The sequence below is a fragment of the Embiotoca jacksoni genome, unplaced genomic scaffold (genome assembly GCF_022577435.1).
Source record: "Embiotoca jacksoni isolate LCO1_2020_lvr unplaced genomic scaffold, fEmbJac1.0.p SCAF_22, whole genome shotgun sequence".
NCBI classification, from domain to species: Eukaryota; Metazoa; Chordata; class Actinopteri; family Embiotocidae; genus Embiotoca; species Embiotoca jacksoni.
In genome coordinates, this window is record NW_027185363.1 from 4,021,902 (window position 1) to 4,038,186 (window position 16,285).

At 38.6% G+C, this 16,285-nt stretch overlaps 2 protein-coding genes across 3 annotated transcripts; one reads left to right on the forward strand and one right to left on the reverse strand.

Moving 5' to 3' along the window:
• Window positions 1-106: 106 nt before the first annotated feature.
• Window positions 107-8,500, reverse strand: bokb (BCL2 family apoptosis regulator BOK b). 2 transcript variants are annotated; one of them, XM_069157328.1, is made up of 5 exons: window positions 8,222-8,500; window positions 7,079-7,376; window positions 6,108-6,236; window positions 2,545-2,708; window positions 107-1,121 (listed from the first exon to the last, which is right to left on the reverse strand). In XM_069157328.1, the coding sequence occupies exons 2-5, from the start codon at window positions 7,299-7,301 to the stop codon at window positions 996-998; spliced, it is 642 nt and encodes a 213-aa protein (XP_069013429.1). In that variant the 5' UTR covers window positions 7,302-7,376; window positions 8,222-8,500; the 3' UTR covers window positions 107-995. The 2 variants fall into 2 exon arrangements, with proteins under 2 accessions (XP_069013429.1, XP_069013428.1); XM_069157327.1 differs by having other exon boundaries at window positions 7,079-7,420.
• Window positions 8,501-12,417: 3,917 nt separating this feature from the next.
• On the forward strand, window positions 12,418-16,095 carry elovl1a (ELOVL fatty acid elongase 1a). Its single transcript, XM_069157333.1, has 8 exons — window positions 12,418-12,678; window positions 13,321-13,413; window positions 13,634-13,824; window positions 13,926-14,006; window positions 14,164-14,220; window positions 14,361-14,466; window positions 14,639-14,778; window positions 14,901-16,095. The coding sequence occupies exons 2-8, from the start codon at window positions 13,353-13,355 to the stop codon at window positions 15,207-15,209; spliced, it is 945 nt and encodes a 314-aa protein (XP_069013434.1). The 5' UTR covers window positions 12,418-12,678; window positions 13,321-13,352; the 3' UTR covers window positions 15,210-16,095.
• Window positions 16,096-16,285: the final 190 nt, after the last annotated feature.

Here is a 16,285-nt window from a genome sequence, read left to right on the forward strand (position 1 = left end):
TGTAACCCACACAGCAGTGAGCTTTTAAAAGATTCTGCGATGATAACGCTACCAAATCCCTCAGATCAGTGCGATAAACTATTACAAAGTAACACAAATCCATCAGTGAAAATTTTAAGTTTATTGTGGGTTTAAAAAATCTTTTCAACACACGCATTTACATATGAACACTGTGAAAGTGACACCCATCACACACAATCATACTGAAGAGCCATGATAGTGGCTGTCTTTATACTGCAGTGGTTTCAAATTGTGACAGTCAAAATCAGAATTAAAAAAATGAAATCATAAATAAGCTATTTACAGATTTAAGAAGGAAATCAATATATCCAAAAATGCACATTCAGTCTGTACCATTCCTCTGTCCTTAAGTTCTTTGGCTAAAAGTGGGCACAATGAGACCGAGCGTTTCTCTGTGAGTTAGGTCTATAATTGCAGCAAAATGTTTCGTGGGTCATTTTGGATCATATTTGGAAAGGGATACTGTCTGTGCTTTGGTCAAGTACAATAGATTAAATCCAAAAAGTGTAAACAGTTGATACCATCCGATATTGCTCGCAAAGTGTGAACTCATTCCTTCTGATATCAGTCCATTTCAGACTCACGAGACCCAGCCAGCTGAGCAGCAGTTTCATTACAAACACATCTTTCACCTTCATCAGTCTTTTAAGTGTATAATCGGAGATAAACATCACCTTGAACAGCCTCAATTCACAGTCACGGCACTGGAGAAGCAGCGAGAAAACATGTAGAAGAGGTGGAGTGACACAAACGCTGGCATTAATGCTTTTAAAACACGCGGTGACTACTCTTTGGATGAAGGGTAATCCCCTACCGACTCAAAAACACAAACACACTGCTGATGAAACATTTGATGATGGCCATCGAGCTGAGACGGGCTCAGTCCCACATCAAGCACAGAGACCATCTCCAGCATTTAACGACAAGTCTGAGATTTCAGTCCCGTATACGATCACTCCTCTGCGCATGGCTGTTCACTGCTCCTTCATGACGTAGACGTACATCGTGGTAAGGAAGTACTTGAAAGACTCGACGACAGAGGACACCCAGGGTTGTTCGGGGAGGAGATCCTTCTTCACCACACATTTTGTGATCTCTGCCTGAGAAAAAGAAAATACATATTTTAAAATATGTGTTAAATTCAAACTTCAAGTATAAATATTAAAGATGACTAGAGTCACAGTGGTTTAAGTTTTTAAGCACCTGTCTACTTATTGTGTAATTTAAATATCGCTGTGAACTGTTTAAACATTTTTGGAAACTGTCACACATTGAAGCATCTGATATTTTACCTGGATTTTGGTGTCTAAATTTCAACAATCTAATCTGAGCGTGTTCATTTTTTTTTTACCTGACATTAATTTTTAGATTTTGAAACAATGCTTTGAATTTGAGGCGCTTAAATATAACATCTGTTATCAGTATCCATTAGTGCATTTGTTGTAAGGCTTTTTAATCTTCTGAATATTTGTTTAGTTTTCTATCTGAATTTTTGAGCCTGAAAGAATTTTTTTAAACTTCAAATTAATATTACTAAAAGTTCAAAAGAGGTCAGTCAAACCAAATAAATTGACAAAGAGGGTTTTAAAAGAAAACTATTTTAATGCCATTTTGACCATAGGTATTTGTAGTGATTGCATTTGCTATTAAGGATTCAAATTCAAATTACTATTGCCACTCTTTGCTCATCATCAGATTACATTTTTGGCCAAACATAAAAGCAAAAAGTTTACTTCCCCTGTAAAGAATTGCAGATGCGTGCTTTCTCTTAAATGTTAAAATAATGATGTGTTCTTTTCCTTAACATCAGTTAAGTAAAAAGGAGGTACTTGATTGACCTCAGTGATTTTGCCATATAGTGCTGTGCTTTGGTGAAGGCTTTGTGCTGAAACGGGTTAACTGTTTTGTCAGTCTGCTACCTGTAAATCATTTTCACCAAATTCTGTCTGACTGGCATTTAAACACAAAACAAAATTTTACACCAAACACTTTACATTCTTCCTTCAGATCAACCAACTTCCTGTTGCAGAATAAGTTAAGACGAGCTCACTCGGCCCATAGCATAGGCGCTAAAGGGGAATTTTGGGGAGCCCCAAATGAGGGGGGAAAAAAATATTTTTTACTGATGGTATTTTAATAATATTTAAAGACATAACAAAATACAAGACCAAACCGGTCATGGTCAGCAAGAACCATGAGATTTTATGTAACCACTCCAACTCTGACTGTCAGAGTTTATGAAAGAAGGTTTCAGTCATGTTGCTATAAAAAAAAAAAAAAAATCTGAGTAACAAAATGATGCCTGTTTTTAATCCTCAGTGAAATGAGATAGAACAGTGCTTTTGTTTTTCTCCATCTCAATGTTAACTTGATAATTTTCATGACTTTCAATTACACAACTCGTGCAGCACCGTTACAGTTCCAGAAAAAAACAGATCTTCATTAAAATGAAAACAGCTTATGCTCCAGCATCATGACCTTATTTGATCATAATTATCAGAAAGTAAAGCAGCGAACACTTACCCATCCTCCCCGCCTCTTCAGCCACTGGACCAGGAATTTGCGGACAAACTGTCCCATACTGTCCACTAAGATGTGTATCGTGGTCGGATGGCCATGTCTGACACAGTCCACTGCCAAGGCTCCGGCTACTGCATACATGGATACCACCTTACCCCATGTTATACCTACAGAAAAAGAAACCAGACATGAGTAGGTTGTTTAATTATTCAAACATCTGTGAAAGCTCTTACAAAACATTCCCTGCATGTGCTCACCTGAAACCTCAGTTTAAGACATGCAAGTACCAATAAGATTTTAAGACCCAACAATAATAACAAGTCCTTGTGGTCTACTATGCAGCTTAGACAAACGTGTCAATATAAAACCTCTAGAGCACAAACACTGAGAACTGGCATTTCAGTGAAGTTTGAGCCATCACGTGTCCAGCAGTTAAACTTTTAAAATGAACATTATTTACACATTCACGTTGGATGTTTGAGATGGTGAATGCCATATTCAGAGCAGAGTATTTCTATACGTTTTAAAACATGTCACAAAATGGGTCACATTAGGACATGATCTTTCGGCTTCAGCAGCTCAATCTGATATTGATTCTGTCTTGCAGTCACAGAGCAGTTTTTCCAATAGGTGAGAATCAAAACTCACACTTCATCCAGCTTCAAGCCTCAACAGTGACAGACGCTCTTGACCAGAATCGATCAAATGACGTCTTTTTCCAACAGTGAACCGACCCTCTCTGTTCTCATGGCTGCCAGTCCCTCCCATGTCAAGCAAAAACACCCATCTCTTCTGATGTTTCTCTCTCTGGGAAGTCTGTTACATATTCTGTGACCTGACATGAAGCATGTGGGACAGTCGGTGAACCTTGTACTGAAAGGCACTTTAAGTCGGTTTAATTCAATAAAGTAGAGCATTTGTGTTAATGTAGCTGATAAGACGTTTTATAAGTTCCAGATGTAAATTAAACAGGATGAGATTGCCAAGAAGGTGAAGCACCGACGCCATTTCAGACATGGGAAAGTCAACAGGCTTAAATACAGGTTTTGTATTCAATGCTTGAGGGCAATCGAGCTGAAAAAGGCCATGTCTGGGTCCTTTTTTTCCATCTTAAACTCATCTTACTACAAGAAGAAACAACCTCAAGCAGTCAGATAAATAATGGCATCCGGCCATTTCTAGGTAAAGTTTCCATAGCAGTGTTCAAATGGTCGTCAGTAATCAATGCCTAATGGCATTGGCCTCCTTTAGCTCAGCTTGCATTGTCATGGCTGACCTACAGCGTCTGACTGTGCCTATAAGGGGATAGGCAAGCTTAAATGAGATAACTCTGTGGAAGCTGTCAGACAACGTCACGTCTCACTCCCTACTAAGAAGCAGGCCAAGAATAGAGACAAGCTTGTCAGGGATAAAGCTGGACGACAGAAGGGCGGAAAAAGAAAGAACAGAAGTGGGAGGAAGGCGATGATAGATGGAGGAGAGATGAGGCATGTTGATTTTACTGAAGGAGACCGCAGTACAGATGGCCGCTAAACCACTTCCAAAGAAATACAAGTTGGTATGTTGTGTAGATTCACTGTCACTCCTTTGTGGTGGAAGAAGGATAACGAATACCAAGGGCTAAAAAGGCCGTTTTAAAAACAGATTCCAGACAGCAGGAAAAATAAACTAGATTTCTTTTTTTTTCCTATTTATATCCAGGTTGCAACCCGTCCCAGAGGTCTACAGCCTGGGTTCACCAGTTTGTTATTCTTCTGGAGGAATCCCACGCTGTTTCCAAAGATTACCCTCTCATGACGTCAAACCGAGCAGACACTTAGCCAGAGTACAATCATGAAAATTATATGAAGCACATCTGTTTCTGATCTTTCGTGGCAACATGCCAAATTTCATGTGGTATGTGGCTAGACTCATCTATCCTCAAGGCTCAAACAGAGGATGTAAGGCCACTCTTTTTATTTGATCGCTTCAAAATGCCATTTGCTTCTTTGAATGGTGTACAAAGCGCATCAGTTGTCATGACAACTTGAAACAAGAAAAACACAAAGCGAAAACGTGAAGATCCACAAAAAAGACTGGATTTAAACAGCAAACATTTAAAACCTTTTTTTCCCTGCTATGTTACTCTTTTAAAATTCACACGGGACAATAAATGGCAATCAATCCAGACAGAAACAGGAATAACTCAAGTTGTTTACTCAGAAGTAGGGAGCATATTTTAAGCTGAAAATTGGTGGGACAACCTTTGTGACCTAACCATGAATCCAGACAGAAATATCCCAGCTTCAAGCCAGACAGAGCCCTTTGTTGCTTTTCTTCTCCCTTCCCTTAGTGTCTTACAGAAGCATAAAAATCAAATGTCCAAAAAGTATTTTGCACTAAAGAATTGTTGTATTATAATTGCAAAGAGATATTGGTGATGTGTGTGTGGCATTTGCATGATATTAAACCACTGGATGCCAAAAATATTTTTAGATGACATTAAGCCATCTGTCTCAAATTGGGTCACATCAGAACGAATGGTCAGCATGCTCATGTCAAACTTTTAATATCCATTAAAGTAAAGTCCTTAATGTTTGAGACACTAACTTTCAGAACACTTAATAATATCTCCAACAGCAATTTGCCCAAAAAATTATACCTGAACTTTGTCAAGACACAATACCATAATGAACGCAAAGAGAAAAAGATGAAGTTCAAAAACCCACAAACTGAAACATTCAGACATTCAATAATTAATGTGGGCTGAGGACAAGAAGTGAAGGACACAGCCTGATCTCAGTTTTTTTAACAGCTTAATAGCTGCAGTTGTGCAATAATTCAATAAAATATAATATAAAGTGGGAAAAAACTGTACGGTACAGAAAGTTGTCCTCTCATCATCAGACTAATAACGTAATATGAAGAAATTGCATAATGTCATATGATTTGTAATTATCTAGAAATCTAAATTAGCATCAGGTTGAAAAATGGTGACTTTTAATCTTTTAACCGCTTACTTTTTTTTTGCTTTAGAGAGTCATGTTCCTCTCTTAGTTTCCTTCTTTTGAATGATTTTTAGAGACCTGAAAGAGTTGCACTAATCGGAATGTATTATTTATCATTTCGTATAGAGGGCAATCATGGTTATGCCCAAGTTATGAACCACTGGCGTATGTCATACAAAGCCTTAGTTACAAATATGAAGGAAAGAAAGACAATGTTTTCGTACACTGAAAAAAATAATAAAATAACCACACCTGAAACATCTTTCATGTACAGAAGCCACCATTTACATTGTAAAGGGACCAATGGTCAGTTTTGGAAACCGAGTATCTAAACTTAGAAACTTAGATGGAGGATTAATTCTGTTTTAGATGAAGTCTCACTCCACCTACATCTGATTCACACCCACTCACTCTCACTAAAAGCCCTTCTCAGCCAAAAGGAACAGCAGGGGCACACCTGTCACTTCCTGTGCTGGCAGATCTCCTCTGGCTCATGACTGCATGTTATATTTTCACTGTGATGCACCATCATCATCATCATCATCATCATCACCACCATCACCATCATCATCATCGTACCTGTTGAGAAGATCTCTGTTGCCACGCCAATGAAGGCATCCGAAACCATGTTCTCCATGGCAACAGAAATGTTGAGCTGCCGCGCCACGTTCCTGTACAAATTGGGCTGTATACACTCCAGCTCGTCGCCTTGGTAACAGAGACAGAGCAGAGACAAAAAGAGAGAGAAGTCTGTGAGCAAGAGCACAATTCATTCAAATGAAGGAGACAAAACAGATTAAAGTGGAGGAGTTCAAACTCAATAATTTAAACTACCTGCAAACTATCATGCAATTTAACTCATTTGATCAATTCAAGTGATTCATGACGCTATGCTGATGGGCGTTCACTTAGAAAAAACATGAAACTGTGCTAAGAGATACTACAAGGAGGCTGAGCAATCCAGTTTCTTACTGCAGTTAGTTCAAGCTGTTCTCGCACACACAGACATAATCCTCAACTCACATCGTTTGCCACGAGCTTATCATAGCAGGAAATAGTCTGCTGTCTACTTTGTCATATTCTGCTGAAGTCACAGGAGATAATGTATGGATTGTTTTGAAAGCAACAATTCCGTGTTAAATTGCAGAGTGGTTCATTGCCAGTGCTCAAAAAATTGTTTAATTTAAAGTGTTGAATGAAAAGTTGCTTTAGAATTGGATTTAGGTGTGGGTCCCTGACCTTTAAAAGGAAAGTGCTTTCTCTGAAATGTTTTTCTAGTTAGAACAATTATGTTTAAACTGTGTTAACTGTGCTCTAATTTAAGAACTAGGACTAATGATGAAGCCATGGTTCATTAGTACAGATGTAGCACCTTCAAATAAGACGCAATTCAAATTATAAATAGAGGCAATATAAAATTCCTGAATAAGGAAAAGTCAGTTAAAACACCTAGGTTCAAAGTTCATCATGACATGACTGTCATCGTTTGAATTGCTGTAAAGTGCCTGCTTATCCATTTAGACATGTAGATTTCTGAGACTGTTTCTTACCAAGACAGAGAAGCACCATAGACACGTCAGCAAGCGTTGCATTGGAGGGGGAAAAATTTATTTCAGTTTTGGACCATCCCAGCCCATTCTGGTTGAGTCTGGACAGGATGAAGTCCCTGCACAGAGCTTTAGACTGGGACACCAGCTCCTTCTCAGTCAACGACCGGTCAAACACATCCAGGACCTCTGCGGCGAACACAGTGGACCGCCGCAGGACGTCCATGTCCTTCTTCAGGCAATCTGGGTCAGGAAGCAGTCTGACCTCTTCGGATCAGCCGTGTCTCACGGTGTCCTCTCTCTGCCTCAGAGGAACAAAGTTCAGCTTTGAAGACAATATGGCAGCTGGGAGAAAAAACATGACAAGAGCATTCTTATTTATTTTTTATAAACAGACACAGATAATTTGTAACCTCTTTAATGAATGGATTTTGATCGGAAGTGTTTCTTTCTAAAAGGAAGTAGAAGAAGGAAAAATAAACAATGGTCTGTGTGATTAAATTAGTAATTCCTGCTGTTACCAAACACGTTTTTATATATTAATAAGAAACGTAGGTGTATAAAAATACTTTCAGAGTCTAAAACAGAACATAAACTTACATAAGAATATGATGGAGGCGTTATTGTTGTGAGTCACATGGTGGGATAGTCAAGATATTGCTACACTTCTTGGATTATGCAACAAGCACTGGTAGCACACTGCTGTTTGGCAGTAACAGCTTTATCTTGATTTGAGAAAAGAAAATGCATAAGCCAGTTCCCACAGCTAGAAATTCTGGCATAGCCTTTGCAGATTTGTCATTTACCGTATTTTTTAAGATTTCACATCATTATGGGAAAATGTGGTGCTTGGCTTGTTCAAAGAGAATAAATGTTATAATATTGTTGGAAAAAAACTGCCGTCATAAATGCAAATTTTGACATAAAAATAATAATTTTATTGTCTTCCCAAAGATGCAAATATGTGACTTTCTTATTCTGCAAAAAAAAAAAAAAAAAAAGGCTGTTTTACGGTTGTTTTGTCATCTACTAATCTAAAACAATTGTCAGCCATTAAACCTTTAATTGCAATTTTTAGACAATGCAAAATAGGCCTATATAAATATAGTTATTATACACTGCACTCCAAGAAAAAGCCACGCTTACCATGATATCCAAATTGTTGTCCCCTTCCCTGATACGCGATTTATCCGAAAATGGCCCTCCAATTAATTCATCAGAAAACCTTTCACGGCAGCTCTCTGTAGTGTTTCCCAGACTAAAAAAACAGCCTGACTGTGGAGCAAAAAGCTCGTCTTTAAAAAAAAACCCTGTCTCAGACAATTAAGCGACCAACAGGCGATCTTGTGGTTCAGGTCTCATTTTCAAAAGCGCATGTGGACATAATGTTTCTCCGGGAAGCACCGACTGACTGAGCCGAAGGACGCAGTCAGAAGACGCCTACCTGTTGTTCCACCTTCTCATTGGCGCTCACCGGGGTGTGTTGGTTTAAAACCAAGAGAATCCCGGAGTAGGAGTTTGACCCTCCTTCCTTCCACAATAATGAAAATCTTATCCTCCGGCGGGCAGAGGGACACACAAATCAACTGCATCTACCTCCATTCACAAATCTGAGCAGATTAACCTGCTACAGTACTCAGAAAGGATCCCGTTTTCTTGTCATGATTTTAACATTCAACGTTTAGTCAGTGATGACATGTTGTAAACATACTAATGCATATGTGAGTCAGTAAAATTGTGTGTAAGTGTAACTGATCTCCTGTCGGTGTTTATATAAATGTCCCATGCTGAAACCAAACGTGTCGCACTTTTAATCCCGTGATAAATATAGATGTCTTTACTCGGAGCACTGAGACCGAGTGACAACCATTTTATTCAGTCTATGAATGAGACCAAACTCAGTGTTGTCTCTCATAGGCTACCAATATTGTCGCGTATCATGCGCTGTTATCATATCAAAGCACAACAATGTAAAGTTATTCTATAATCTTAGTTTTTCAAGGTAAAATGCGTCTATTCACGTTTTTAAAAGCTGTGTTGAATTGTTTTATCCCGTGTTCAAAATAAAAAAAAAATAAACTCAGTCACAGCAGAGATGTGTAAACAATCAGATGTAAACATCTTGTTGATTCCTCCCGTCATCTCACATATGCATTTTACCTGCAATTTTAATATGATAAGGAAACCCGAATTTTATGTGGAGGCTATTGGATATGATTAGAGTAAGCTTTCAAGCGGGGACTGAATGTCACTATTAATAAATATAGTCAATGTGACCATAATAGTTATGTTAATTTACGAGAAGAAATTATTTATCTGTTGATATCAATTCAGTACCCAGTGACAATCTTTTTTAAATTTCATTTAGTTAGCTGTTTGGCCGCTCAGTGTCGCTGTTTCTCATTTACTGATCTGGTTCCTCCTCAGAAAAATTTCAGGGGTCATGGACTACAGTCTACTATGGTCATGGAAGGAGGAGGAGGAAATAGAAGAAGAAGAAGAACAACAACAACAACAACAACAACAAGCCCACATGTAGCCCATGATGATCTGAAGATTACTGTCAAAAATGTTGTGTACATTCTGAATTCAATTCAAACTCAATCCTTTCTGGTTAAATACAAACCAATAACCTTTAAAAAAAAAAAGAACAAATCTGATACAGTGACAGCAGAGTTTATATTCAGCCTTTGAACAGTGACTCTGCACAGCATTTTGAAAAATAAGTTTACTTTTGACACGTTTTGTGGAATTTATTTAAATCAGTGCTTGAAAAGCACTATAAAGTTGTGTTCTCATTATTAACTTTAGTGAACCTTCTTGGCCAAACTCAAGTGAATGAGAAGAAATGAGCTTAAGATTTAGACTATGCCGTCTACATTTTTTTATGGATTCTTATTGAGGCTTGATAAAAAAAAAAAAAAAGAGATAAAGTGAATAAAATCACTAAAATTACTCCTGTGGTACTCAACGCATGGATGAGAGAGAAAACCATACCCGCTTTTTACACTCATGAGGTAGTATTAATATTCATGAGCTTCATGATATGTATAGACCAAATAAATGGCCCTTCTACTAAGCTGTCAGCTCCAGTGCATCAGTAAAAGTGATGTGTTTCAAACATATTTTACATATTACACTGCATGACATGACTGTATTACGCAACACAATACTCAGCCATTCTTAGCCCATTAGCCACACACAGGGAATCTAGTTTTGTCTCATTGCAAGTGGTGATAGAGTACCAGATTCCAAAAATGTCAGTGTCACTGAAAAGGGAATTTATGAGCTCTGGTGACCCTGTGACTCTCATGTTAAGCAATCTAAAGTGTTATTTCCCAAACTGCCGTGCTGAGAAATGCATGTGCACATTTATGTTTAGAGGGTCCATTCATTCATTAATTTTCAGTTGCTGAGCTCAGTCGTTTCACATCCAAATGAGGCATCTGTCCCGTCTAATTTTTCACAATTGGCTAATTGAGGACAACCAGCATGTCTCGAGGATGCTGTCCATACTCTGTGCCGTTGAGCTGAATGTCATGTTGTTTTGTTGTGTGTCAGTTTCTGCGTGATAGATTCTGCTATTGGGAAAAAACTGCACTTAAATCACAAGACCATGGAGGACAAGGAGTATGTTGTAGTGTGTATGGTACCTACGATAAGCAGCTGACTATGTGGTTAGAGACAAAGACACCAGCTCTCATATTCATGTTCAGTTTATGTCTAAAATGTGTTTGTCACTTTGCCAGCTGTAATTGGATGAGCTAACACAGTATTTAAATTCCAGAGCCTTTGGCTTCACCTGAGTGACAGCAGTTTTTTAGAAGAAAAGCTTCACTTTTGTAAACAGCTTTTGTGAAGAGCCACATGCCCCTTAGTCTTTTTGGAGGTCTGTGAGTGAAATTGAACCGTTGAATATGTTAAGAAGCTCAGTTTTTCTTTTATTTCAGTAAGTAATCAGGAAAACCTCTCTAGGCAGGACTACTCTCACGCCCTCCAGCAGGTCCTCCAGTTGCTGCCCAAAGGTGAACGCTACAAATTCCCAGTGGATTGGAAAAGCATAAGAATCAATATTTTATTTATTTGAACAGTTGAAAAAAAAAGGTAGTGCACTGGGTCAGTTGTAGATTCAACAGTTTTTAGTCCCATTGTACACGTGTGTGTTTTAAATGTGGATTATGTATTTATTGTTGAGCCTTTTCAAGAAATAAAATTGTTACTTTTGTGATAGACAATAAAGTTAATCGTATTACTTGGTATTTTGGTGAGTGAGGTGAATGAGAATGACATTTACACCATTAAGCAGTCATTAAGGAGCCACTGGTCAAGTTTTAGTGGCTCCCTCAAACCTTTTTTGAAACATTTATCCACCAAGATTACAAAAAAGTTGAAACATCCCTTTCACCAGAATTTATTTAGCGTCAAACTGCCTCAAGCAGACATTTTTTGTGACTTAAAATAAACTTAAAAGCACAGTGGGGCCTAAAACTGAATTAATTTGTAAGTTCACAATGCCATGAACCTTTCACAATAATATAAAATTTAAGGATCTTATGTCTCACATTTCATAACAGAGGCACCATGTGCTCAACTGTCAAACAGTCTGTAATCAGAGAGCATTGAATCCTACCTCTCGCCCTTTCTGTCTCGCCCTCTCTGTCTCGCCCTCTGTCTTGCCCTCTCTGTCTCACCCTCTCTCTTGTGCACAGATGCCTTTCATTCCAACTGTTTAGTCAGGCATGCGTGTTGAGGAGGGAATCTCAAACTCCATTCAGGCCTCACCTCCATCGTCGCTGATGCTTGGGGAACAGGTAAAACCAGAGGTACAGGGGAGCTCGTCAAATAGCTGGGAGGGTTGGACTGAGACTCAGCCCCTGAGCCACAACGTAGAAAGGGATGGGCAAATGTGACGTTATGTTTGTGAATGTATCGTATCACCTTTAACCTAAATCATGTCAGGAACTGACTTTTACTCAGGTCACATATAATTCAGACTGTGGAAATCCCTGGGTTTTTTTTGGTTTTCTATTGGTTTCACCTTCTATATAGTTTATTATTATTATTATTATTATTATTATTATTATTATTATTATTACCTGACAGCAGGACCACTCACCTCTGGGTCTTAGTTTCTTTATCTAGAGCCTGCAACTCTCTGAACCCATCCCCTTAATGAGTTAGTCCAATAACAAACAGGCTCCATGAGGACAGGAAGGTGGAGCTTCACACTGAAACAGGGTGTGGTCCTGAAACTAGAAAGGTCTGTAGTAGTGCCCTGCAGTTTAAATTGAGTTGAATGAGCCCAGTCCCTCAGTTATCACAGCTAACCTGTACCTTTTACTCAGCGCTCTCTCTCTTGCTTTTTCTCTCAGTCTATCCCAAATGCTCCACTGCAAGGCTTTCAGGCCCTGTTGGGTTTATTAGTGAAAATATTACACGTTTTAGGACAGCTGGAAGTTACCACTCACAGGATAGCTCTACATGTCTCTGGTTCTCACCTGATCACCCTCACTTGCTGATCTGTTGGATCCTCCAGATTGAGTGCTCTGGCTGTGCATCTGTTTTCTTCACAAACAGGAGTGCTGGGGACTTGTGCTCAGCGGGTGAGTCATTTCTTACTAATGCAGGAACTAAACTCATGTTTTATCGGTATCTATGCTGCTGTTCTGTGTTTTAAATGTGAGAATGTCTATCAATTTCAATGCACTTTGGTTAGACCGGTATGTTTTGGTGGATAGTTAAGTGTTAAAATAATGTAGATTAGGACAAAATATAAAAAATCTTTTGCTTGTTCTTTAGGTTTACAAACTGGAATTTCATGATCGGCTCGTATCTGTGTGGCTCAGTTGGTTGGTTATGCCGGCAATATGGGCAAAGTTCTTTGCCTCACCTGTTTGACTTGCTTTGTTAGTCACCATGAGTATTTCATTGTTTTTAGACTGACATAAGAATTCAGATGTTTCACAATCCTTCATGAACTATTCACAGATTTCTCTTTTTTTGACAATGAAACATTATTCAGGCTGTGAAAGGAGCACCTTATACATGTTCTCCTTGTATATTTGTTTGAGAGGATGTAGCCAGGGGCACTCTGGGTGTTTGATGAGCCTTGCAGCTGTCTCCTGTTTGTTCAGTCAGTGGGAAGGTGGGTGGATAGGTTGAACTGCTGCTCACCTGCCCAGCTGACCTCACTTTCAGCTCTGCTTCATCTCCTGCCTTCTGACTCTCTTTTCATATTTTTCCAGGGGTTTGATAGAACAAAAAGCAAGCTGTCACCATGCTGCAAGAAGCTGCATTGAACGTTGTAAATTTCCACAATTATTTTATATCCAGAATAGGTAAGCAGTTACCGCCATGCTTTGTTAAAAATATGAATGTTTTATTTGTATTCACAATATATCGTCTAAAAGAATGGCATCAAACTTGTGAAAAAGTCCCCCCCCCCCAGAAATTTATAGAAACTGCAATGACAGTTGATCCACTCAGATATCCCTGTGTGTGACCATTACTGATATGCTGAGACAGTTATGAGTGCGTGTATGTGTGTGTGTTTTCAAGATCCCAGAGTCAGAGACTACCCTCTGATGCAGAGCCCCGTACCTATGCACGCCATCCTGCTGGCCTACATCTTCCTCTCAGTGTACGTTGGACCTCGCCTGATGGCGAACCGCAAACCTTTCCACCTCAACACAACCATGATTATCTACAACCTCAGCATGGTGTTACTGAATGCCTATGTAGTGTATGAGGTAAGAGAAATGAGAGCTGTTTGTTGACTCATAAGTCTTTTTGCCCAAAGTGTTTAAGTGGCATCAATGATAACAGCTGCTGATGTGTTTCTGACACCAAGTTCATGATGTCAGGATGGGCCACCACCTACACGTGGAGATGTGACCTCATCGATACCTCCAACAGCCCGCAGGCTGTCAGGGTAAGCCAGAGGAGCTCTTATTGTCTGATTCACTTCATTCAACCTGCTGTAACTTAAAAAAGAAAACTTTTATGTCGGATCTGTTAGAAAAATAAACATTTGTGTCCCTTGATGACATTTGACATTTGACATGATGGCTCCTTTTTCCTCCCCACAGATGGTTCAAGCTGCTTGGTTGTTTTATATCTCAAAATACATTGAACTCCTTGACACAGTAAGAACATCTTTCCTCAAATATTGTTTTGACCTTTGACCTATTCAGTTTTTTTTTTGTTTTTTGTTTTTTTGTAATTGCTTATATGCTTACAGTATATCATGTAAATGTTAACTGTGGCTCTTCCATATTTATTTCAGGCATTCTTTGTGCTGAGAAAAAAGCAAAGTCAGATCACATTTCTCCACGTCTTCCATCACTCCTTCATGCCATGGTCGTGGTGGTGGGGCGTCAGCATGACACCCGGTCAGCTTCACTCAGCAAATATACAGACTTCACACATAAACAAATTATTTTTGTCTTAAAGTCCAGTAAATTAGTGTAACCTTTGGCAGATATCAGTACTAAGACAATGGTGCAGGTACATATGGATATCTAATGAAATACATTATCTCCTGTTTGTTTTTGTCCTCTGAAGCTGGAGGAATGGGCTCCTTCCATGCCATGGTGAATTCAATAGTACATGTAATCATGTACTTCTACTACGGACTCTCTGCTGCAGGGCCTCGCTTCCAGAAGTATCTGTGGTGGAAGAAGTACATGACTGCAATCCAGCTTGTATGTTCCCTTTTTACAACATTTTATTTATATTGAAAAGAATTGCGCATCTGATTTGACTTTGGTTCTGGGTTGGTTCTAGCTGTTTAAAAACCATCTGGGCTTTTCCTCTTGATTTACAGACGCAGTTTGTTCTGATCTCCATTCACATCAGCCAGTACTACTTCATGGAAAAGTGTGACTATCAGGTCCCCCTGTGGATCCATTTGATCTGGATGCATGGCGTCTTCTTCTTCCTCCTTTTCTCCAACTTTTGGGTGCAGGCCTACATGAAGGGCAAACGACTTCCTGTCATAGACGACAAGCCCAACCAGAAGGGCTCGACCACTGAACCGATCGCGGTGGTGGCCAATGGTAAACACCTTGAGAATGGGAATGCTCACCACCACACTAACGGCAAAATCCTAATGGGCAAAGTGAAGGAAATTTAACTTTGTGACTGTGGAAATGAGAAGGAAGCATTGAATATCAGTTCAAATTACCACCTGGGATATGTCATTCATCATCTAGTAGCATATTGGAGTGTCACAGGTTTCAATACATTACTTCTAAATAACAGAATTTGTATGCAAGTCTAGTCTTTTGTGAAAATATATGCACACTTCTGGGGATATGAATGACGTATTTAGTTTTAACTGTGATCCCTACATGTCACATTGTGTTTGTAAGTTGTTGCAAAACTATTAACTGTGATGAACACTGTATTGAGATTGGTGCTCATTTTGTCACTGATAGTATTCTTCAACTGTTTGGCTAGCATGGCCTTTCTTAATTGGGGGTGTTGCAGTTTCCACTGAAGATTAGCACATGTAAATAACTGCTATAAAGTTTATGCCAAAACGAGATTTTCATTGTAAATGTCACAAATTTAGGGTTTTTTTTTTTTCCTGTTTTTAATTTATCTTTTGAAATAAAATTTAGAGAAAGATCTCTGTAATTGTGGAAAGCAGCTATGATGTGCACTGAGAGAAACATTCCACACTTCAAATTTTCCATTTTTAACATTTTGTGGAAAAGAATGTTACACTGTATATTACAGTTTTGATGCATTTTAGCATTGTTAGGTTGAGAAATATACTGTTATTAATATTCATCCATATTAATCCATTGAGTTTTGTGACTGTTTGGTGGACACTGTGCGTGAAGTTATTGGAATATACATCAGACTTTAAGTGAAATTCTGGCAGGTTGATGTTTGAGTATCACCAGAGAAGTATGAATATATTTATTGATAAACATTGTTTGCTCTTACTCATTGCTTTTTAAAACTTTGACATAAAAAACACTTAGCTTGTTAGTATTTAAGCTACTCAGAAGATAAACCTTTTAATTAAAAGATATTTAATCTCCAACTATTGTGATTTTGTCTAATGCACCCTTAATGCAACAGAAAAAGGACACAAAAAGACCAAAGTTACATTAAGTGCAATATCCCAGGAGAGAGGGATATGATTGTAAGGGACTTTGTTTTCATTGTTTAATCAAGTGAACGGACTTAATTTACAGC